Consider the following 25,635-nt stretch of genomic DNA (forward strand, 5'->3'; position numbering starts at 1 on the left):
AAACGATTTAGCATTTCCCCTCCCAGACACATTATTTATCACGGAGAAGTGATATTCTGGGGGACTCAAGCCAATCAGAGGATGGGAGTATAATTTTTACAAAACAAATGTGTGTATAAATTATCACTCTCTCTTCTCCTCTCCATAAATAGCGACACTAATAGATCCGTAGCTGAGATATGGGAAGGGGTGCCGTGTTCTACAGCAATTCATCTGGGGAGGCAGAGTTGAGAAATCAGGTCACTTAGATGCACAGCTATACTTCAGCGTCGTCCGGCGTCTCCTGACTACAGTAGCTGAAGCAGTGTCTCTTGTCTAGAATAGAAGGTACTTGTGTGTGTGTGTTTGCGTGCATGTGCAAGAAAACAGGCAGACAGAGGCTTACAATTTAAGCCATGATTGAACCACAGATATGTTTTACTTGGCTGGTAAATTTATACAATAGGAAACTTTTATTGATAAGTTTAGATTACTGCCTTCTTAGAAAGATCTTGAGCTCTTTCCTTAGGGGGAAAACAACTAACTGGAGCCGGTAGTGGTTTTGTAAAGTGACTGCTGCCTTTAAACAGGCGGTAAGCCCTCTAGGCTGCCTTCGTGCCCACCATTCCCTGTTGCCTCAGGCCCAATCTGCTCCATTTTGTTACTACCTTCTTGGATACAAGGAATAGTTGAGTTTGTGGGCCTTAGTATAATGAGAGCCCTGTGGATGAAGAATCCAGTGACTTTTCAATCCAGGGTCCTTGCAAATTTTGCCCCAGATGTAGGCCCTGATGGTGGAAGGAATCTAATTTTCTTGTAAGACTATTTTTCAGAATCTGCATGGCTTACAGTTTACTTCCATTAGCTGAAACAGTCAATATTCTCTTTGAATTTATATCTTAATTGGAGGAAATTTTCTTTACAATATGGCGTTGGTTCCTGCAGTACAGCAACGGGAATCAGCCATAATGATACATATATATACACACACTCCTGTCTCCCCTCCCTCCTGAGCCTCCCTGCCCTCCCCCACCCCACCCCTCTAGGTCATCACAGAGCACCAGGCTGGGCTCCCTGTGTTATCCAGCACCTTCCCACCAGCTCTCAACTTTACACTGAGAGTGTATGTATGTCGAGGCTACTTTCTCCGTTCATCCCACTCCCTCCTTCCCCCACTGCGTTCACAAGTCCACTCTCAACATCTGCGATTCTATTCCTTCCTTGCAAATAGGTTCGTGAGTACCAGTTTTCTAGATCCCATATATATGCATTAATACGCAACTTTTGTTTTTCTCTTTCTGACGTTCTCCACTCCAAGCAGAGTCAATATTCTTTTAAAAAGTAAAACAAGATATTTCCAACTTTTCTGCAGTTTCAGTTTTCCTTTAGCATTCTTTTGCGACTCTTCCGAACCAAGCAGCTTCTTGGGAGGTACATTGAAAGGTTGAATATTCACAATGTAAATCACATCCCTTGTAAATCATAGCACACCACACACATTATGTGGCTCTGGAATTTCTGCTAACCACTACTGCCATCTTTGAGCTGACTCCCAATGCTGGGTGTGTTAGTGACAAAAATCCTCAGCAAAAATATTCCAGGGCTAATAAATGTCATGTTTTTGCCTTCTTCACTTTATAGTAATATATGTTTTGTCAGAGGGGGGAAATGTGTATTTTTCCAGCTTCATTAGTGTCTCTAAACTTGTTCAAGATTCATAATTCGGGCAGCTCTCCAGCTGACCCACCACTCAATTCCCTTCTGCAGAAGAAGGGAAAGCTCGACAGAGGAATTACTGAATCACAGACTGTGTGAGTTTGAGACTTGGCACTGGGAATCTGTAAAACAAAACTTTGAGAAATTCACCATATTTTAATAAGCGTATTATAAACTATTTTCGATTGCTTGTTTTTATTGCATACTCAACGTGTGTACCTAATTCAGGAGTCAGTGAAGTATGGACCAGGTTCCAATCTAGCCAGCTACCTATCTCTGTAAAGTTTTATTGGCACACAGCCAGGCTCCCTTATTTACGTATCACCTGTGGCTTCTTTTACTACAGCAACGAAGTTGAGTAGTTGCAACAGAGGCCAATACGGCAGGCAAAGCAGAAATATTTACTGGGTGGTCCTTTAAGAAACCTTTGCCACACTCTGACCTAATTCTCTAACATAGTAGAAAAAGTGTTACTGCTTGTTAAAGGCATTTTTAAAAAATGATTAGTTCTCCTAAGTTTAAGCTCCTGTACTCCTCTTCAGGAGCCTTGTGGCACTTATAATCATTTATTCACTGGACATCTTCATACTCTAAGCTGCTTAGAGGGTCTCTTTTGGATCTGATTGTATCAATTAGGAATGCTTTTAACTGCAAGTAATAGAATACTTCTACTAGTGGCTTTAACGATGGAGATTTGAATTATCTCATCTAATCAGAAACCTGGATGGTGCTGAGTCTAGGTTGAATGCAGAAGCCCCAGGGTTGTGCAAACCACAACTGCTACAATCCCAGTGCCAGAACAAGACAAGAAACTAGATACTCAGTGAAAACATGTCAAATAGCACGTGGATGTATTGATGGATGAATGGGTAAATGATAGACAACATTTTTCAAATTTAGTTAAATTTGGTCCCCACGGTAGGCAGCAGGGGGCAGCATGAAAGGTGTCCTTGGTAGCAAGAATGTTGCGGACTTCACTTTATCTTACCCTCTTCGTATTCGAGTGAGGCACAAACAGAAAGTTAGCTATTAGTGTGAGTCTTTATGGTTTTTGACTAACCAGCATCCATGAGCCACCTTTCTGGTAACAGCTCTTTAATTTTGCTTTGAAGAACCAAGTCTCTGAAATGATGTGACTGAAGTGAGGCAGGGGGCAGCCGTGCCCCCACAGAGAGCATCTGCTCCAGGGTCAGCATCCGCCCCGCCCCCGTCCTCAGCAATCGGCCCAGAGTTGAGTGCACGTCCCAGGGTCACACAGCCCGGATGAGCATGAGGCTTCAGCAGGTGCTCCCAGGGAAAAAGAACACAGAGCACTCTCTAACAGTGCCTAGTCCATAGAGTGTGCTCAGCAAACACTCACTCATTGAATGAACGAGTGAATAGGCAAAAAAATAGCATCTTCCTATGTCAGACAAGAAGGGTCCTCGGGGGCTAATCTACCCGGCAGCGGAAGCACTGGAGCCTGTCTCTATTGGCAAGCCAAGGCCTCCTCTGCTCCTTCCTCCTGACTGTGGCCACAGGGATGCTCAGGCTTCCAGCAACCAACTTCTGACTCGTCCATTTTCTCAAGTCCTTGAATGTTTCCATTTCGTGAAGTACATCTCGTCTATGTATTTAAATTTCAGTTCCTGTTATTTGCAGCTGAATGAGGAAGATGCCCATGGCCCTTTGCTGCCTTGCTGTGCCCACTAAGGGATGTGGGGCTTTATCCTGACTCTTCTCCTGCCGTCCCCTGTCTCCACCCGCACCTCTGACCAGGTGCTTCTCGCCATCTCTCTCCTGCATCCCACACTCCCCACTGTGGGCTCAAGAACATCCCTGTTCTTGTTCCTTCATGCAGTCTGTCTCACCGCTCCCTGGGCTGACTCGTTTCAAGAGGTCCCCCTGAGCCATGGAGAAATCTAGATCTTAGACATTCAGTGGAGGATCTCCAGGGTCCTCGGGTGTCCAGCGGAGTGAGTCTGAGAGTCCTCCCAGGTCGGTGACTGAGCAAACACTGTGTCTTTCAGAAACAGATGGCCTCCAGGTGTAGCCTGTGTGGCTGGCCTCCATCTTGGAACTTCTGGTGCGTTCTGCAGCTGGGGTGGGCCGCAGACCTTGCATTCTCTTCCACCCCAGCAGGACTGCTGCGAAGCTCAACAGTGGTGCATGAGGATGATACCAGGACTCCTCCTTCTGAAAATATCCCTGAAATTTTCCCCTTCCAGGGAACTGAAAACTATTTTGCAATATGAAGAGCTTCATGGAAGAGAATATTTAAACAAGTAGCTATCTGAAACATTATGCTCTGTGGATTCAACCATCAACCATTAAATCAAAAGTTTGATGTTAGGAACTCTAAGTAATATAGATAGCTGTTTAAGAATACATTTTTTTAATGTACTCAAATTTTTTAATTTTAAAATTCACTCTGCCACTTACTCACTGTGTAAACTTGAATAAGAACCTTAAACAAGAACAAGGTCACTGTGTAATCTTGAACAGGAAGAGACCCTGATGCTGGGAAAGATTGAAGGCAAAAGGAGAAGGGGGCGACAGAGGATGAGATGGTTAGACAGCATTATCAACTCAGTGGACATGAACTTGAGAAGATTCCAGGAGATAGTGAAGGACAGGGAAGCTGGCTTCTGCAGTCCATGGGGTCACAGAGTTGGACATGACTTAGCTACCAAATAACAATAACAACAAACCTTGAAAGTTACTGAAACCAGCGATTTTCAAATGTGGCCCCCAGACAGCAGCAGCAGCAGCAGCTGGGAATTTTTGGAATGAAAATCTCAGGGCCCACACACCAGACCCACTGAATCAAATACTCCAGGGAAAGGGGTCAATAATCGGAGTTTTATCAAGCCCTGCAGGCAATTCCAATGCACAGCAGACCATTGAGAACCATTGGCTTAAGCTATCCACGCTGAGTCTCCTTATATGTGAAAGGAGAGTCGTATTACTTGGCCCCCTAAGGTTGTTTGAAGGATTGAATTCAATAGGTCTTGCATGTAAAGTACTCAGTACAGTGTCTGGAGCTTCATATGCACTCAGCACATGACACCTACAATCAGTGTAATTGTTATTTTGTTGTTATTGGATTTCATTTCTGGGTGGAGTCCACATCTCTGTGCGTCTACCTGTGAAATAGTGAAGAGGGAAGGCATTTCAGTGTTAATCATTATAACAATAGCTAATTTAGTGAACTCCTACCCTGGGCCAGCCACTTGGCTAGTCACTTCATGAACTCTGCATTTGATCTTCATTAAAAAAAAAAAAAAAAAAACCGCTAAGAGAATGGTGCTATTCTTGTCCATCATGTGGCAGGTGATGTAGCTTGAGTAGCTTGCCCAGAATAACACAGGTAGTGGGTGAGAGAGCCAGGAAAAGAATTCAGGGACTGAGTCTCCAGAGCCCGGGTTTTAAGCAGACCACCACACCGCCAATCCAAAGCGGTTTGCAGAAGGGACCATGGGGTGGCCACCTTCATAGCTTCAGTGTCACTGCGAAAATCAGATGCTCACTACCCCATATGCATTAACACCACAGCTATTGCTTGATTAGAGAAGTCTCTGGATCGGGTTTGGCTGGAAATGAGCTTATTTTGTAAGGGGACCTGGTGGCCGTCCTCCGTGAGGCTCCCAGTGGCTTTCAACTTCTGCCTGAGTACATCGGTCATGTGGTCCTGATGGGAGATGATTTGCTGATGACAGGTCCATAAAGACAGCCCAGAACTGCTCCTTCCGGGTCACTCTTTGAGGCAGTGATTACCTGAGCCCACAGAATACATTCAATACCCCCATGAGATGAAACAATCAACTAGAAAAAAAGACTTCCTTTACTTACAGAAAGACTTCCTTTGGCTTTAGGCGAGGATGAGAAAGAGGAAATGGGGAAATGTGACTTGTAATTATTGTTAAGTAAGTAATAAGCGGTTGTACTTATTAGCATGGGTACAGGGGCCCAATGATAAGTGCTAAATTTACACCATTTTTCAAAAAATCTAGCCCATAAAATACCAATCACACCCTGTAAAACAACTTAGAAATAGGTAAAAATTTTATGTATGTCCAAAGAATTTCAGAAGAGGCTGCTGCATTTGTAGATGTATTTAAACATCCGTCAGAATGATATTCTGGAGTAAACACATACATTCACTCGGTGCTGTGTTCGCTTCATCCTGAAGAACTTTTCAGGTACAAATAAACCTGGGACAAAACCCTGCAAGCTTTCTTATCTGAGCGAAGTTAATAAGCCTGTCCTTCATTTGAGAGTTTCCACCTACATCTTCAAAGCTGGACCTCAGGAATATTACAAGACGTTCGGTTTAATGTAAAACTTCCCTGTGTTCCTAAAATGACACTATCAACAACAGCACCAGTGAGCAAACACTACTTTTGGCTTCTGCCTTTTATTTAATTTTTTCCCCTCTCCTTAGCTCCACCCCAGCCAGCTCTTGAAAGGCCTTCTGTTCTGTCAGCCATAATGACATCTGCTGGCGGAGACAGGAAGTCGTAAATCTGCAGGTCCCCTCTCAACCAAACCTTGTTAATGCTGCCATTTATCACGGGGGCTGGGGTGCCATCTCTGGAGGGCTGGGCGCAGAGAGTCCATTTTCTCCCATACCCCTTTCCCAGGAGAGCAACCATTTTACAAACAGCCACTTTTTCATCTCGCGTTTGCAGACCTGAAAGGCAGATGTAGCGTGCGGCTCTTGGAAAGAAGCCACGATTCCAGGCAACAATAGACTCAACTTGATGTCTCCGAACGGAGGAAGGCAGTTCTGACCAAGCTCTGTCCTTGCTCGTTTTAAATCAGCCCCTCACTGCATCCAGGAGGGGCATGGAAGACTTCCTCCCCGGGAGCCCCTCCGCCTCCCTGAACTTCTTTAAGGGTGAACCTAGCTACAGGGTGGGGGTTGAAGGAGAATGATTGAAACTCAGAGTTACTTTTGTTCCACACTCATTCAGGCTGAGGTTCGGGTTTTATTTCTTAGGCATTCACTGTACCCTAGGACTTGATTCAAGACCTGTGTCTGTGCAGAACGCTGTCTAGCTTTTGCTGCTCAAAGTGTGGTCCCTGGAGCAGAACCAGTTAGGAAGGCAGCACCCCAGGCACCCTATGGGCTTCCCTGGTGGCCGGGTGGTAAAGAACCCGCCTGGCAGTGCAGGAGATCCAGGAGACATGGGTTCAGTCCCTGGGCTGGGAAGATCCCCTGGAGAAGAAAATAGTGACCCACTCCAGCATTCTTGTCTGCAGAATCCCATGGACAGAGGAGCCTGGCGGGCTACAGTCCACGGGGTCGCAAAGAGTCGGAGACGACTTAGCGCCTAAACAAACACAGGCACACTCCGCTCACTTGATCAGAATCTGCACTGGAAGCCAGATCCCCACATGCCTCCTCTGCATTAGAGCTCGCGAGGCCAGGCTCTGCTCTGGGGTTCTCAGCCTTGGCCCTTATTAACATCTGGGGCTGGGTCAGTCTTTGCTTGCAAGGGCCTTCCCTGTGTGCTATAGGACGTATGCCAGGATCTCTGGCCTCCATCTGCTAGATGCCGGTAACATACCCCTGAATCATGACAGTCAAGAACATTTGCAGACGTTGTCAAGTGTTTCCCGGGAGCAAAAAGCACCCCTCTTGGAACCCATGCAACTCAAAGTAAGCTCTGGGAGTTCACAGGGTCTTGTTAGAAAGGCACTTTTCAGATTCCACCCCACATCTGCTCTCTCAGGATCCCTAAAGATGGGCCCGGGAATCGATCTGTTCTAACTCTGTGGGAGACATCACCTGGACTACGTTTAGGAACAGTTTAAGAACGGTTAAGCCTCAGAGCACAGACAGGGAAAGCAACGCGGTGACAAGACAGTTTGTGATACAGAGGTCAGCGCGGGTCTTGCCTGGCGGCTCAGAGGTAAAGAATCCCCCTGCCAAAGCAGGAGACACAGGCTTGATCCCTGATCCAGGAAGATCCCACATGCCTCGGAGCAACTAAACCCGTGGGCCACAAGTACTGAGCCTGTGCTCAATAGCCCGGGAGCCGAACTGCTGAAGCCCTAGCGCCCTAGAGCCCAGGCTTCACAAGAGAAGTCGCTGCAGAGAGAAGCCCCCGCTTGCCGCAGCCAGAGAAGAGCCCACGCGGCCGTGAAGAGCCAGCAAAAGTCAAAAGTAATCATAGAAAGAGCGCCTCAGCACGGCTGTCGTGCACCGAGAGAGTGATGCCTGGTGGCTGAATGCACAAGGTAGAGCCTTCTCAGGGGGTTTGAATCCAGGCTTCCAAGCTGCTGTCTCTATAGCCTTGGGTGAGTTACCTAACCCCTCTGTGCCTCAGTTTCTTCACATGTAAAATGGGGACAGCAAGGCCACCATCTCATCGAATTGTTCCAAGGACTGACGCATTCGCGTTTAAAGTGCTCAGCACAGCATGTGGCGTGAATGCTTCGTAAACACTAACTACTGTTATGACCATTTCTATAACTTGCCTGTCTTTCCCTAGACATTTAAGCTCCCTAAGGACCTGGCAGTTGCTTTATTTCCCTCTGCATCCGTAGCACCTAGCCCACTGCCTGGCAAGAAGGAGGTGCTTAATGAACCTTGGTAGGAAACGGAGGCGGCTCCGAAGAAGAGAAGGCCCTGGTGGGAGCTCTCTGCCGCCAGTGGCTGGGCTGTGTGCTATGCCGTCTTTGCGGTTTGTACATGACCATCTGAGCTTCCCCAGTTGGCTTCCGTAAATTGCTGTCCTTGCAAACGCAGAAGATTGAGCTGATGTTCGTTTTATCCCTTAGTACAGAGTAGATTAAACCTCAGATGCAGTTGAAATCATTCTGTAAACAATAGTCAGTCAACAAATGCTTGTAAAAGAATGAAAAAGCTAAAAATGTGGGAGTGCTGTCTATGTCTCAGGTGTCGTGATGAGTATTTTAGGTTAGGTCACACAATCCCCTCTGAGTCCCCAATGGAATCGGTGACATAATTATCCCCATTTTACAGACAGGAAAACTGAGGCTCAGAGAGGCCAAATAACTTGCCCAAGGTTATAGTCTCAGTAAATAGCAGAAGTCGTAGGTCTGTCTGACTCCACACCTACATTTGTTTTCCTTTCCTGGTGCCTACCTGGACTGCACACAGTGATCCTATGTCCCAGGTTTTCCTGGGACAATCCTAATTTCAAACATTCTTCTCCCATCTATGGTTAAGAACACACTTGTGTTGGATCACAGCTCTCATTCTGTTTAAAATCTCGAGCCGTGGTAATAATGAGAACTCTGCTCTGCACTAGAGATGTGAGGAAAAGAGAGGCCGCTGGTCCCAGTGGGCACACCGTGGGGACAGAGGACTCTGACAAAACTAGCAAATAAACAAGACTAATAAGAACTAAATACATTACAGATAAGAGTATTAAGGCAGAGCGACTAACAGAGGCACGGTGTGAAGACTCACAATGCATTTACATCATTACTGAAGGGCTTCCCTGGTGGCTCAGACAGTAAAGAATCTGCCTGCAAGGCAGGAGACCTGGGTTCGATTCCTGGATTGGGAGGCTCCCCTGGAGAAGGAAATGGCAACCCACGCCAGTATTGTTGCCTGGAGAAGCGCGTGGACAGAAGAGGCTGGCGGGCTACAGTCCACAGGGTCGCAAAGAGTCGGACACAGCTAAGCAACTAACGCACACAGATCATTACTGAAGGTCTGTGATGTACCTGGAACCAGGTTAAAAAGCAGAGACATTGCCTAGAAGACAATGTGTATGAGAGTCTTGGGGCTCGCCCATGTGAAGCTCATGGTTCGGGGGGTTCCAGTCTAACAGATGTTGCCTGGTGGCCGGCCCACTTCCCCACACTTCAGTAGCACACGCAGCTCTTTGACGCAGGGAAGGGCGGGAGAAGCTGCCTCCTCCCAGCTCTCAGGTGGGTGGACACGTCGGCGCTCTCCAGCTTCAGAAGGGATATCTCCAAGGGGAGTATCCACACCGAGTCCCACCACTCCCCCAACAGGATGAACCTGCAGTTGCCCGCAGTAACAACCTGCTTGACGACACCCTCCAACTGCCCGCATCCTTCTCTTACGCCCCTATTGGAGTTTTCCAGGATTATCTTCCAAACAAATGACTTGCTCTCAGATCTTAATCTTGAAGGGTGTGCTTCTTGGGGAACCAAAAGCAAGACACACAAGCCTTCAAGACACACAAGAGCATCTGGAAGCCCAAACTATTCGACCATTTTAATCCGGTGGGCTCCTTAGCAGTGTTGGCCTTCCCAGCAATGGTAAAGGAGAAAAGACAAGCTGTATTGATGGGCAAAAACAGCATCCAGGAAAAGTCACTTTGACATAATCCTAGCAAGCAGGGGTAGAATCTCATGAAATTTTCAAGACAACAGGACGCTTAATGCCTAATCATAACAGATAAGACATGCTCTGGATAAGACAGAAAGGTGTTCTCAGAGCGAATTATATCATTCTCTATTTGCTTCTGAAAGTTGAGGGGCACCTTTGGGCACACAGTTCTAATGAGTCCAGGGATGAGAGCTTGATGCACAGTTGAAGTGGCATAAAATATACCGGAGCCCAGAACTTAAAGGCTGCTCGTCACGTGGTTTCCAGGCCGTTCGGTCCTTACATTCACTTAATGTCTTCCTGTGGCTAATGAAGTTGAGCAATGGATTACTGGGCCGGCGACGCGGTCTGGATTCTTCAGCAGCAGCAAAACACTGTCACCAACTGCAAGCAGTCAACTCCCAGGGACAACTGTGATGGACGCTCGACTGAAGAGTTCCCACGCCCCAGCCAGCCTGCTCGCAGTTGCCCCGTTTCAAATATCCATAATGCTTAATTCTACACCTAACCACATCTTCTTTTTGTTTTTTTTTTCTTAAGAGAGATTAACGACTCTTGGAGGATTTATTCGCAGAAGCAAGCTTGTCAATGCCTGAGCGTCCCCAAACTTTGTCATCCACCTTAACTGTTTTCAGGGAGTAAATTTCCACCAAGTAGAAGAAGACATGGTGTCTTCTGTGTTGGTTGAGCAAACCCAGTCTAAGGGACTAGGTGTTTCAGGATGTAAATAAATGAATTGATGGGCCTTTATCAATGGCTGAAAGAAGAAAATTCAGACTCCATATTATGGCCAGCAATGTACACGCACACACACCCCCACTGTGATCCTAACCTGACTCGCCTCTCCAGCTTTCTCTCTGCTCCTTCCTCCCAACTGCCTGGCCCTCCCAGCCTGGGACCTGGCAGCGACATCGTTTGTGATCTGGAAGCAGAGCAGCCTCTTCCAGTTTCAGGCCGTGGCTCCTGATGGGCTGCTTCATGCCTTGCAGATCTCAGGCTAAAGGACACCTTCTCAGAAAGGCGTTCCACGGCCCCCACCCGGCTCTGTCACGCCCCTCTGCTGCAGTCTCCCCATCTCTCTCCCAACCCACCTGCCGCTTCCCCGTGTCCCCTTCTCCCCTTCAACACGATGCTGCGCTGGGGGTCGCGAGAGGAGACCTACCTTGGAGTTTTCACAGAGCAGTCGCTGGAAGAGAGATATCTTGAATGAGTTAAATGACTGAAGAGGAAGGCAATGAATTATATCCTCAAGGGCAAAATCGTATGGTCCACTGGCTCTCAAACTTGGCTGCATATTGGAATCATCTGGGGGCTTTAAAAAAATACTAATGGCTGGAGCCCGCCCTCACAGACTGATGTAATGAGCCTGGGGTAAGACTTGGGCACTGGGATTTTTTTAAATCACCCCAGTTGATTATAATACGCAGCAAAGTTTGAGAACACTGATTTTTTTTTAAATTGAAGCATTACATACGGATAAAGTAGTGCACAAATCATAAGCTTGCAGATGAATACACTTTCATAGACCAAACACACTGGCATAAACAGCCCCCAGTTATGAACAATACTCGCCCCCGGCCCCTCCCCGGAAATTCCTCATACCCGCTGTCAGAGGCAACATTTCTGATGCTCAGGATGAGTTCTGTCTGCCTGTATGCTCATATATTTGGAGACATATTCTACACTGAGTCTCTTTGCTTGGGGAAGACACGGACTAGAGAAGTTTGAATCACATAGGATCCACCCTGGATGACTTCCTGAAAGAGGCAGTATTTAACTTATATGCAGAGTACATCATGAGAAACGCTGGAATCAAGATTGCCGGGAGAAATATCAATCACCTCAGATATGCAGATGATACCACCCTTATGGCAGAACATGAAGAGAAACTAAAAAGCCTTTTGATGAAAGTGAAAGAGGAGAGCGAAAAAGTTGGCTTGAAGCTCAACATTCAGAAAACGAAGATCATGGCATCCGGTCCCATCACTTCATGAGAAATAGATGGGGAAACAGTGGAAACAGTGTCAGACTTTATTTTGGGGGGCTCCAAAATCACTGCAGATGGTGATTGCAGCCATGAAATTAAAAGACGCTTACTCCTTGGAAAGAAAGTTATGACCAACCTAGATAGCATATTCAAAAGCAGAGACATTACTTTGCCAAAAAAGGTCTGTCTAGTCAAGGCTACGGTTTTTCCTGTGGTCATGTATGGATGTGAGAGTTGGACTGTGAAGAAGGCTGAGCACTGAAGAATTGATGCTTCTGAACTGTGGTGTTGGAGAAAACTCTTGAGAGTCCCTTGGACTGCAAGGGGATCCAACCAGTCCATCCTAAAGGAGATCAGCCCTGGGATTTCTTTGGAAGGAATGATGCTGAAGCTGAAACTCCAGTACTTTGGCCACCTCATGCGAAGAGTTGACTCATTGGAAAAGACTCTGATGCTGGGAGGGATTGGGGGCAGGAGGAGAAGGGGACGACAGAGGATGAGATAGCTGGATGGCATCACTGACTCAATGGACGTGAGTCTGAGTGAACTCCGGGAGATGGTGATGGACAGGGAGGCCTGGCATGCTGCGATTCATGGGGTCGCAAAGAGTCGGATACGACTGAGCGACTGAACTGAACTGAACTGATGAAGGAGACAATAGATAAGAGAGGGGAAGGGGAAAAAGGCAGGGAAGTCGGGGAGGGGAGGACAGCCTCCACTGGAAAGGAGCACGGGCTGAAGTGCTTTACATCCCTCTGCAGGAAGCCCTGTGCTCAGTCGCTCAGTCACGTCCGACTCTCTGTGAACCCGAGGGTGCAGCCCCCAGGCTCCTCTGTCCATGGGGATTCTCCAGGCAAGAACACTGGAGGGGGTTGCCACGCCCTCCTCCAGAGGATCTTCCCAACCCAGGGATCAAACCCAGGCCTCCCACATTGCAGGTGGATTCTTTGCCATCTGAGCCACCAGGGAAGCCCACAGAAAACCCTGAGATTCATTTATTGACTTATTTTGACTGCCCTTGCGCAGGGTTTTTCTGGTTGCAGAGAGCGGAGACTACTCTTTGTTGCAATCCGGGCACTTCTCTTGTTGCCAAGCACAGGTCCTAGGCGCTCAGGCGCCAGGGTTTGCAGCACGCAGACTCAGGAGTTGTGCTGCACGGGCTTAGCTGCTTGGGCATGTGGAATCTTCCCAAATTAGGGATCGAACCTGTGTTTTCTGCATTGGCAGGCTGATTCTTATCCACTGTGCCGACAGGGAAGTCGCTAAAGAAAGCCGTAAGATATTTTTAAAGTTTATCCTTGCTTGGAAATACACTCATCTTGGTATTCAATCATTCTACAACTTTTTACTGATCACCAATCCTGCACTGGGCTCAGAGATGCATAGGTATAGAACTTCTGTTTTAATTAAGGGAGACATATAATAAAGAGGCAAGTACACAAAATTACTTACATGTGTTTGTAAGTACCATGAAGGATGAGAGAAAGAGGAGGGCATAGAGGGTGGGAGAAGGAGGTGACATTTGAGTTGAGAGTAAAGAGGAAAAACAGATCTGGGAGAAGAATCTTGCTGGAGAGAAGAGTAAATGCTAAAGCCTGGAAATCTGTACGGGAGACAGGACAGTAACTAAGAAGCTCAAGAATCTCACAGGCTGCCCCAGTGTCCACCAATCAGGGCAGTGCCTAGGGTGAAGTGGGCACTCAGAATATTTGCTTTAATTACATTGAGTTGCAGTCCAGCGGTAAGACAGGCAAACTAACTGCCTCCCAAATGTAGTATGATACTGTTGTTGTTGTTTTTAGTTGCTAAGTCGTATTCAATTCTTTTGTGACCCCATGGACTGTAGCCCGCCAGGCTCCCCTGTCCTTGGGATTTCCCAGGCGAGAATACTGGACTGGGTTGCCATTTCCTTTGCCAGGGAAGCTTTCCAACCCAAGGATCGAATTAGAGTCTCCTGCATTGGCAGGAGGATTCTTTATCTCTGAGCCATCGGGGAAACCTGTGATAAGTATGTGCTTCAGTGGAGCATTCACAGGCTTCTTTGGGTACATAAAAAAGGCTCCTCAACACCACCACCACCTTGCAAGTGAATCCAAGAAGCGACGCCCAGCCTGTCCCTTGCATGCAACAACTTCTGTTAACTTGATTCGCTTGTGACAAAATTCAGTCCTTGCACAAGGAAGCTTCCAGTGGCCTGGCACCTCATCAGAATCACCTGGGAACTTTCAAATTTTCATATTTTTCTGGCCCCACCCTAGGATCTAATTTAGTAAGTCTGGGGTGGGGCCTGTGTTTCTTTATCTTACCTAAAAAATCCCCAGGAGATTCTGAAGTTGAGCCAGTGTGTTCTGGAAAATATGGTTGAGTCATTCCAATCAGTTCATGCCTTTACACATCCCGGAGTTTGAGTGTTGGATCCTAGGATGCTAAGTTCCCTGGAGACTTAAGCATGGCCAAGCCACCCACTCTGGGAAGCAGCTTCTCCAGGTGCCAGTCTGTGGATTGGTATTCTGCAGATTCAAGTCATGCCCACACCACCTTCTTGCCATCTTCTCAACCCACCCGCCTCACTACCTATTGTTCCTTAAGGATACTTCTTAGACCCATAAGTTATATTAAAATTTAGGTTGCTGTCGTAAGCGCAGAGCAGTCTCTCTCTCTAAGACACAGGTAAACTGAAAGCGAATTCCATGAAAACAGACCATGTTTTCAAAGTCGAACCAGGTACCCTTGCCCCTCCCCAGCTTCTGAGCCAGAAATCTCCGGTTTCTTGGTTGAAAATAAAAGTTGGCCAGTGATGGGCACAAAAGCCACACCAGCAGCGAACAGACACTTTCCCGGATTGAAAGGGGATGATGACACTTTCACTGTGTGACTCAGCGTTTCTCAGTGTCATGGCACACCCCGGGATGGCATCTGGGCACCGCTGCATTAGGCACCCCACTGGGGTAGTAGCCAAAGCCTTCTCTGTTGATAACCAGCCTATACACTCTGCAGTAGTAGCAGCAGGAAAAAAAAACACACAAATTAATGAAAGAACACTCCAGAAATGTGGTCCGAGAATGGGGTGGCAGCCAGCTAAAAGGAAACTTTTACAGCAGGTCCTGTGAGCTCCCCTCACCCTCTATGTAACCAGTGATTGAGAAAGAGGAAAGAGTGGAGGGAAAATTCGGAGAAGAATCCTGAAGAGTGGCTGGCAGAGCTCCTGTAGCTCAGGGCCTCCTGCTCGACCCCCTCCTGACTTACTCCAAGGCTGGAGTCAGCTCCTCAGCTCCTTCTTTCCTAGTCCCCGTCCTTTAGATGTCATTTTACAGACGTTTTCTGAAGGCATGGGTCCTGTCTTGTGCGTTCCAGCATCTCCTGTGCTCAGCGCAGCAGCTGGCACCTAACGCAGTAGACGTTTGGTAAAGGACTGAATGGACCACAAAGGCCAAATCGACAGGCACGGGGCTTCTGTCGAACGTGGCAGGTCTTTCAAGGTGAGCTTCCTGGAGCCTCAGTCTTCTCTCTGTGGAGGCCCAAATCTGTACCTCCTAATTTTATAACTGCGGTTCCTTAATGACATAGACGAGGGGTTTTTTACTCAACAAGCTATGCTTCCTATCACAGCGCTCCGGAAAGGTGTGTTGTGAAATTCGAATTAATTAGTACTAATGCCCCTTTTGCTGACGTTGCCAGCTATAAAGTGGGCTCTTCTCTGCCTCAGTTGCCTAAGGACTGGGCTGGGGTTAGGTGGGGCTGATCATGGGCGGAGGCCGATAGGGTGATTTAGGGTAAGTGAATTAAAAACTTGTACAACATACGTGTGGAGAAATGAGCATCCCTGCCCTGTGCAGGGATGTTAAAAATGATTCAACAGCACTTTGCAAAGAGTGAAATAACACCTTGCAATTGGCTGGTAGGACGGGAGTATCCTATGGCCCAAAAGAACGGTTTAGAAAAACATTTGTGGGATGGATCATCCTCGGTGATTCCCCATGAGCAAGGGTAAAAGTGACAGGTGGGTGAGCTGTAGGCACAAAGTGCCCCTGACCGTACTGGTCAGGCTCAGTGGCACTAAGTGCCTGGTGGGGGCGGGACTGAGGGGTGGGCACTGGTGGAGACCATCACAATGCCAGTAACAGTGTCACCCCTTGCACTCCTAAATCATTTTAAGTATTATTTTAATATCCAAGCCTTAGCTGGCTCTGTAGTTAGCAATTTGAGGTATGTCTGATTCCAAAAGAACAAAGACTTTTTTAGCAGAAGTTTTTAAACCGGAGTAAACAGGAGGTTCACTTGTGGGATTGGGGGTTGTTGGGTCAAAAATGCAGATTCCAAAGAGCTCATCTAGAAGTTTCTCATTTAGAAGGTCAAGGGCAATGGGGCCCTAGACATTTCCAATTAGGAGATGGAGGTGTGACTTTGCCTTGTGAGTGACACTGGGCAATGTCTGGATGTGATTCTGGTTGACACAACTGGAGTGGAAGAGTCTGGCATCTAGTGGGTAGACACCCAACATGATGCTAAACTTCCTACAACGCGCAGAACAGCCTCCACATGGAGGATTATGGCCCCAAAGATCAGTAGTACCAGGGTTAGAACATTTTCTTCTAGAGTAAGGCCTAAGAATCTGCATCTTAACAAGAGCCTTAGGAAATTTTAATGCGGGAGGAAGAAGCCCTTGGAAAGATTCAGATAACGCCTGACTTTTTATTCTAAGGACATGCTGTCAGAGTTCCCTTTTGGCCCTACCATCCCACCTCCCTCCGAGTCCAGGTTAACTATCGCTTCTAAGAGCACCTCCTGTCCCAACAGACCTCGTTTTGCCCCTTTAATCGTCTGTCTCTCCCACTGGAACAAAGTGCCTTGGGGGCAGGGTCCAGGTTCATCCTGGCCCCAGAAGCTCCAAAGGGAGCTGGCCCATAGCAGGGCTCCGGTCACAGGCTGGCTGGAATCTGTCTCCACTAAAGTAACATCTCTTGCACTGAGGCTGGAGAAACTCTGTCTTTCCGACATCGGCACGGAACCCTCTTTTAACACCTTCATGGAGCGTATCACTCTGAAATTACCTGCTTACTTTCCATTCATTCAAATGTTTTATTGGGCTTCTACTCTGTGCCGCGCCATCACTGGGGATACACCACAGAGGCAAAAACCTCTCTTCCCAACAGAACTTATATCCCAGAGGGGAAATTTGGACAAGAGAAATAGAAAACTGTTTTTAACATGTGTGATCATACGTGTGACACTGGTGAGCCCAGTGGAGAAAAATAAAATAGAGAAATGTGATGGGGTGGAGATGCGCAAGTGAGACTTTAAGTAAGGTTGGCCTCTAGGAGAAAGTGACATTTTAAGCAAAGTCCGGATATTTGGGGGCAACTTACCTGCTCCCCATTAGAACACAAACACTGGGGGTGGGGGGGCATGATCTTCCCTTTCTCTATGACTTCTGTGTTTCCAGAAGAGAGGCACATAGTAGGTGCTCAATAAACATGTTATTTAAATAAAACAAAGAGAGGACTATGTGATTAAACTATCAAGGAGACAGCAGGAGATTCTTGCTTTTATAACCATCCAGAAACTAGCAGGAAGGTGGGAGAAGCAGAGGCGTTCACTGCAAGGGGGTGGCGAAGGACATCCCTGGGTCAGCTTAGGAGGCAGCAGAGGATGGTGGCCATCCCTCCTCCCAAAGGGAAGCGCAGTCCTGCCCTCCTCATCCTGTGTTCAGGGTCCTGTTTCCGTCCCTGTAGGTGGAGCTTACCTGGCGCCCGGGGCTCCTCCTTCCATCCCCCTGCCCCCAGCGCGTCCTTTCTCAGCGCTCCCCCGAGGGGCGTCCCCGCGGCCCGGGGGGCGCGTCGCAGCGCCAGCGAGCGGGGCGCAAGGCAGGGCGGGCGGCACGCCGGGGTCCCCGCCCCGCCCCGCTCCCGGCGGGACACTGTCCCTTTAATAGACTCCCTCTGCCTGGCGCTCTGCGGCTGGGGAGTAAATTTCTCCCTGTCATCAGGTCGCGGGGAGAGGAGGAGGAGTTTGTTAATGTTCAGTTTGTTCAGCGGGATCGATGTTTGCTGGCATCGCCTCGCCCTGTCTTGTGTGTGTGTGAGAGTGTGTGTGTGTGTGTGTGCGTGCGCGTGGTGTGTGTGTGTGTGCATCTGTGGGGGGTGTGAGTGTGTGTGTGTGAGTGAGAGGGAGCGAGAGTGCGTGTGTGAGTGTGTGTGTGTGTGAGTGTGCGTGTGTGAGTGTGTGCGAGTGAATTCCAGATTTTCTGCCTTTCCCAAACCCGCTGCTGTCCTCTCGCATATCACTCAGAGACGGGGATCTGACAGCAGCCACAAACCGACAGTGAGAGATCTCTCTGCCCCCGGCGCGAATCCGCCATCGAGCCCGGCGAGGAAGAGGAAGACGAGGAGGTGGAGGTGCAGGAGGCCGGGAGGAGCAAGGAGCGAGAGAGGAACCCACTACCTTCCCAGGATTGTTTGTGTGTTGTTGTTTTTTTTCCTTATCTTTACGCGCGCGTGTGCGTCCCTCGTCCCTTCCATCCGAACCCGCTCTTGGATGTTTAATAAAGAAATCAAGTGTCTCAACAGTCACCAAAAAAAAAAAAAAAAAAACCAAACCAAAAAAAAAAAAAATTCCAAAAAGCAAAAACAAAAAGAGAGAGGAGAAAAAACAAAACATCCAAAAACAAACAAACAAACAAGCAAGGCAGAACCAACCTCCACTTCACACCAGCCGGCACAGCCACCCGTGTCTTGCCTGCCACCCAGAGAGGGGGGTCTGCGGCCCCCGGTGGAGGAGTTGCAGGGACAGGGGGACAGAGGCCGAGCGACGCCCTGGGAGCCACCGGGCAGGAGGCGGAGGAGACCCGGAGAGGCGAGCGAGACAGCGGGCCCCCGCGCGCGGCGGCTCGGGGCTGGGGCGCCAGAAGTGGGACTGGAGCGAACTAGAGCGATGCCAAGGAGGAAGCAGCAGGCACCCAAGCGGGCGGCAGGTAAGAGACCCGGCTCCGCGCGGGGCGGCCCGGCCCGCCGGCCCGGGGCGCCAGCTCCTCGCCCGGGCGCCCCGCGACGCCACCCCCTCGCTTGCGTTTCGGGGGCGTCAGCTCCGGGTGCCCCCCTCTGCCCCGCTAATAACCCCGTCCTCGCTCGCCTTCTCCAGCCTCCCCTATCCTCCCCTTTCCAGGCTCCGGTTGCGGGGTGGGGGCAAGCTATCCCACCAAGCCTTTCCTCCTTAAACTTTTCTTCCCTCCACCGTCTACCCCACCCCTAACTTTCTCCCAGTCTGCTTCTTGCCTCTAGGGCCAAAGTTGCGCTGAGCTTTTGGGGTTCGCAGCGGGGAGCAGTCCTGCCACCCCCGCCCCCCTCCGGGGGGTCGCTGCCAGTGGCTTCTGGCCTCAGGGGCCGGCGTTTCCTCTCGCGGGGGGGGGTTTGGGGCGCTGAACTTTGAGCCGTGCCCCAGCCTAGAGCTGCAGGGCTGGCTCTGGGGCAAGCCAGGGGAGTTCAGCTTTGATCGCCAAGGTGTAAAAAAACACCCCAGGAAAGGAACCTTTGAATCTGTTTTCTAAGAGGAGCCTCCTTTGGAAATCTAATCAACACTCTCCTTTCTCTTAAAAAAAAAAAAAAGGTGGGGGTTGGGGGGGGAATGCCCCTCGAACATTGAAACAGCTCTGGATTTTCTTTGCACGGAGCGAGTTGCAAACTTTCTAAATTGATTTGTGCGGTGGGAACTATCCCATTTGAATTCTTACCACCCCCTCCTCCCCCCCCCCCAAAAAAAAGAGAGAGAGAGGAACAGGTTAATGGATCAGGACATTAGAGCTTGTAAAGGACTTTTTTCTTCCTTTTGGGTTGCTTAATTGCGTTTTTAATAGTATGCTGGGGTTTTGTTTCTCGGAAGTGTGATATGAAAGTTCATTTTTCTCCTGCCAGACCCACCCACTGAAAAATCAGCTTTCCACTTGATTGCTAGTTTTGATTTGACATTTGATTGATCACCTGTCATCTCACTGCCTTTGATCTATTCATTCTTGATATATATCAATAAATCACTCACCATGGTAACTCAGTGTGCCAGTGACGCAAGCCTTGCCCTCTAGATTGAGAGCCAGACATGCACAATTATTATCTTGTTTGGCTTTTAATGTGGGCGTTTTTATTTCTTTGTGTCCTTCAGTTGAATCAGGCATTAGCAAAGAGCTTAAGTTTTTTCCTCTCCTTCTTTCTGTCTTTACCCTCAAGCTTTAAGGCAGCATCAGTGAAGGCTGGTCTTCTGCAGACCCCCCACAACATTTCCTTCTGTTCCAACTGGAGCGAAACATTAGGGAGAAGAAGTTCAGTGGAACACTTTCATAAACTTTGCAGAGCCACCCTCAGAACAAATCCAAAGTTAGTCACAAATCTGGGCAAAGTGGGTGTTTGTGTCTGAACATGCTGGACCACCAAGCTCATCTTCCATCATGGCCTGATTCCAGCCAAGAATGGCAATACATGTGCTTGGAGATATCCACAATTATCTTCCCTTTTGAGCGCAGAATTGCTTCTGAAACTGCGTATGGGTTGGTTCAAATTGCATGGGGAAATATCATTTATAAAGCTTTGATTCATTTATTTTCCAGTTGTTTCTCTAAGAGCAAAATAATTTAGGTATTTTAGTACCGTATATATTTAGAACTTGCTTAGTCAATGAGGTGTTCTTTTTCCAACTCTAGCTACCTCTTTTTCGAACAGTTTCTTCCTCCTACCCCTGTCCCTTTCTACATTTAACTCACTTATTTTTTAAAACTTAGATTTCTTTGCAATCTGAACAGCTTTGGGGTATGCACTGGCCTTTGAGGCTAGGAAGAGTAAGCTTGCTTCATCTAGGTCTAGCAGCGTAAGTTTAAGTATAGCTAGATTATTAGAGATAAAGTCCTTAGTGTTGTCCCACAAGAGAACCCCGGGCAACATTCCAGCAAGAAGTGATACTGCCCTGAAAAGTACTCTTTTTTTTCCCCCTGTTGTTCCGGTAAAGGCCATCAACAACTAGGCAGTAATTTAAATTACCAGAATGACTGGACATGTCTCCTTTGGTAAGCTCATTACAAAAAGTGCATTGCTCAGAATTGCACTGCTTTGATTATAACTGTCCTCTGATCAATGAGGATTCAGGTGTGTATAACATGAAGCTGTATCACATTATTTAAATTAGATCCTTTTCATTAAGCTGGTATCTGTTGGCGTTCGCTTATCTGTTTACTGTCGTGTGTGAGTTAGAAAGTTCTGACTGTAGTTTCAGTTTCCTGGCATATTGTATTCCTAGCGTCTTTATGTGTTTGTTTTCTTGGCTTTTATTATTTTCACTGGAAGAAGTGGAAATCCTTGTCAAGCTGAAAGGGAATAATTCATTTTGTACACAATGCGGCCCCTCTTACGGTATTATTTACTCACATATTACTGAAGCGGATATTTTTCCACGTAATATTTCTTTCCTCTGAAGTCACCGATGCTATGCTCTGTTTTAGCTAAAGTGGTTATTCCCACGTAAAGTTAGCTGCTTTGAGATTCTTTTGCCAGTTAAGATCCAGGGAGAAGAACAAGGTGGGCTCCAGAACTGTGGCCATGCTAACTTTTATCACTGCTTAAAATTAAACAAAATACACAACTGTAAGTAATTATTCCCATGGGCTGATGTTGAAAGCTCGATTTCTAGCTTGATTAATGAATAATGTAAGATAGAAAAAGCCTGTGAGTGAATCAGAACGGAGGCTCTTTCCCAAGAACTGTTGGAGGCAGTTTGATTCCCTTGCATTATTAGTTTTAAGTTCCACATTTCAAGGAATCATTTACGGAACTTTCTAATAAAGCAGGTATGTGAATAGAATGAGGGAGAGGATATTGCAAGTGACGGGGAATGTTAGCCTTTACTGGATATGTTCCTCCCTCCTTTAAGGGAAGGGCTGTGAGGTAGGCAGCTCTCTTTAAGGAAACGGCTAAGTCAGAACATTTCCCTTCGAAATGTCATTCTTCCTGGCTTTCTAACTCTACGCTCTTCCACCACACTATAACTTCGGGCAAGGAAGAAAGTTTAGAAAGCAGCCCGCAGTGCCCCAGGGGTTTGCGTACGTGTGTGTGTACGTTTGCTTTCTTTGATATATATTCCATTCACCACTAAAATGTATCTACTTTTTAACCTGAAAATATTACAGGATTCTGTACCAGCATCTTTCCACCCTATCCATTGTAGGGAAGACAGGGAAGATGGCAGAAAGGTAAAATAAAACAGGGCGGTGTTTTGATTTGTTTGTATTTTGCAGGACGCAGAGTCATTAAAAATTTAACAGTGTAGACTTGCACCCTAACCCTTCTATTTCCTACAATCCATCGCAGCCTCTGCACGCACACGTGCAGCCTATTTGCTTCACCATCTGAACTCTTGTTTTTATGTAATGCCAGCCAATTCCAATAGGAAGCAACATCTTTGGAAATCATATATGTATGAATGTCTAACGTAAATATAAATTACAGGCTTCTGTCTATCGGAAGAGATGAAATGTTTTCTTTTTGCTGACTCTCAGAAGCTATCTGGTAATCTAGATCTCAGGAAAGTCTTGCAGGAAAGAACAGCTCTCTCAATTTATTTTGTTTATTTAATATGGAGATGAATAATGCAGATTTTGTTTTCATGAATGTCCTTGTGTGGCAGCAAACATTAGACTATTAGCAATCATTACTTAAAAGTTGCAATTTGCACCTTAATAGCACAGGTTATTTACATGGGAAGCATATTCAGCAGGGACAGTTCGGAATGCTGCAGAGGAGGGCTGAGATGACCTGAGCCATCTCTTTTTCAGACTCATGATGGCAAAGCCTAGATTAGCTCAGCAATAGGCAGACAGCTCAGGATGAAGTTTACCTTTAATTCACTAGCAAGTGGCATGAGGTTCAAGAGAACTGGAAACAGGGTGGAGTCCCCACCCTGGCACTCTCACTTTGCTTTAGCGTAGTTCAGAAAGACAAGTTCACATCTTGAAGGTTTAAATATGCATGCTAGAGGCCCTTTCACTTACCCAAACAGTATGATGTTTAACAGATGAATGGAAAACAAAAAAATACATACATACTGCCACCCCTAAAGGTGCTCAGCAGCTACTGTTCAGACTATTCTTGTTGATTTAAGGCAGATCCCTGAAAAAAGAAAGGTACCTTGAAATCACACTGTCCACACAGTGTTTTGGGTGGAAATTGATGGTTTCACTGGTCCTTCTCCCCCTGCCCTCTGAGCCCCTTCTCCCTCCCCTCACCTCACCCTTAAAGACTCAGATTGAACGGGACAGCTCAAAAGCCCATTTGTTTTAGGCATTTATTGATTTCATTTTTAATCTGCCATATCAGGACACAATACATTGACCCTCATCAGCAGATTGCAAGTGACAGGGAGTTTAGTGGAAGCCAGGTAAGGAGGGGGCGTGAGAAACTTCTGGACAAGAAAAATCTTCTCCTGGCTTGGGGGTTGGAAATCAGAGCCCACTTCTGAGGAGGGTAGACGCATCCCTCAGAAACACTGTGCGTTTATTTTTCAACCATCTTACATTTATTTTTCTCCCAGTATCCTCGACTCTGTTGCTAGTGTTCAGGAAATACCTCCTAGGCGTCTTTAGCAGTTCTGTCCCTAGAAGCATCTTGCCTTTTGTCACCTTCTCCAACGGAGGCTTATGCTTTCATTTCATCCCAGCTGACTTCTCACTCATTTGACAGAATTTCTCCAACTGGATAATACCTGGGTTGATCTATTTATCTTGGGAGTTGTACTCTCGATTGAGCAGGTTTTAAAGGGGCACTGAGCCTGGCATTATTTAAGGCCATTGAAACGAGGCACTTCTGCTCATCACTGCAGCTGAGCTTAGGGAAATCGGCCAGGAGGAAAACCTAGGCCCTGTTCATGTTTATGCTGGGTCCGTAATTAGCTGACATGAGTTAAATGTCCAGAGTGGTGCTTCCTTCCCATCACTGGATTTGTACCATCAATTTTATTTAGGTATGTCATGGGCTAGGAAGACTCAGCCCCTATTTCAAAGGCAATGTCTGTGTCCACCCAAGTCCCCTTTAAAACACACAGAATTGCCTAACAAATTCTATATTAAGACCAGGCATACACAGAGTATCATTTTCATTTGATGCAAAGTCAGTTGGAAGTGCATTAAACTAACAGAGAGTGTCTTGCATCGCTTCCCTGAAGCAGTGCTTTTTCATTACATATTTAATTACAATCAAATTGAGCGACTTTTATAAAAAAAAAATCGCAGTGGTATTAAAAGAAGCTCGGAACACAATAATTCTGTTGCTTTGCAAGTTCAGAACGTTGCTGTATTTTTATTCCTTTGGGAGAAATTTATTTTCATTTTCTAATGTTGGGGTAAATACAGAATGTCGTCTTCTCTCTAATCTGTTATCAGAGATCTCATCCTTCTACCTTCCTCGAACCTCTTCACCCTGGAAGAGGTTTTTTTTTAATATATTATTTTTCAGTAATTTGGAACAATGTGTATTTTTATAATTATTTTAAGTTTCCTAAGTTCCAGTGAAAGTTAGAAATTCTTCTGTTCCTTAGGGTGACCTTTGGCAAGCAGCTCTATGGTTATGAATGAGCTTAGTCATTCTAACCACATAAGAAAAAGCTTGTTGAGACTGCCTGATTACCTGGATGTTGCAGGGGGGAAAACACACTCTGTCATCACAGGCCCCTATATACCACACTGTTTTCACTGGATTTATCATTTTTTTTCCCTGCTACTGACGTGTCAATCACTTGTTTTAGGAACTTTTTTTTTTCCTTTCTGGGAGAAGGGATATGTTTAGCATGTAAAAGCTGATTTCAAGATATTCTAGGTCTTTAAGAAATGATAATAAAAATGAGAGACTTTAGAGCCCAAATGTGCTTCTGGACTCTGTCTGCGGAGTCAGAGGTTGTAGTTGCGTCTGGATTTATCCTCAGCAGCATGGCCGTGTTTGCGTTACTTGTTTTGTCAGAGGATGACTATTGGACTCAGGTCCTTTCCGAAGAAGATATTATATATAAATATACATACGTGACCTGGCAGAGGAGGAATGTGAGATGCAGGTGTGGGTTGCTGATGTGTTTGTTTCCAAAGCAAACTCCGTGGATGAAATGAGTAAATACTTTGGAGGGGTCGAAGGTTGCTGAAGCGGCCACGTGGGGTTGCCAGCTGCCGCCCCAGCCTTCTGCTTTCCCTCCGAGGAGAAACGTGTCCCCATGGGCATTCCCACACATGTGGCGACGCCAAAGCGATGCTGAAAACGCTAAAAAAAAAAAGAGAAATTAAAATTCAGGATGCATGGCTAGCTAATCCTGTTATTAATATATCAGTATTATTTAGCTATGCTTAACAACTGGGAATGCACAATGCAAAAGTTTTAGAGATAATGAGCTTAGAGAAATTACATGGGGCAAAAAATACCTGGATCCTATTGGAAAGGATTTGTCTTGAATTTTACTCATCTAAATAAGAGTTTCCTTTCCATTTGTGTTAATTTAGAAAATAGTTTCAGTATCCCTCTACCTACTACCCAACCTGAAACAGGGTCTAACAAAGCTCTCTCTGGAAGTACAAAGATATAGGACATTATAATGTACACCCCCTTTCTCAAAATAGTTTTAGAAA

At 46.7% G+C, this 25,635-nt stretch overlaps 1 protein-coding gene across 1 annotated transcript in view; it reads left to right on the forward strand.

The window, feature by feature from the left end:
* The first annotated feature begins 18,655 nt into the window (after window positions 1–18,655).
* Window positions 18,656–25,635, forward strand: part of TSHZ2 (teashirt zinc finger homeobox 2) — a 303,515-nt gene continuing 296,535 nt past the window's right edge. The window contains exon 1 of the mRNA XM_052650862.1: window positions 18,656–18,969. Within this exon, the coding sequence (XP_052506822.1) occupies window positions 18,930–18,969 (40 nt within the window). The 5' untranslated portion in view covers window positions 18,656–18,929. The remainder of the gene's footprint in view (window positions 18,970–25,635) is intronic.

This window comes from Budorcas taxicolor, chromosome 13 (genome assembly GCF_023091745.1).
Source record: "Budorcas taxicolor isolate Tak-1 chromosome 13, Takin1.1, whole genome shotgun sequence".
NCBI classification, from domain to species: Eukaryota; Metazoa; Chordata; class Mammalia; order Artiodactyla; family Bovidae; genus Budorcas; species Budorcas taxicolor.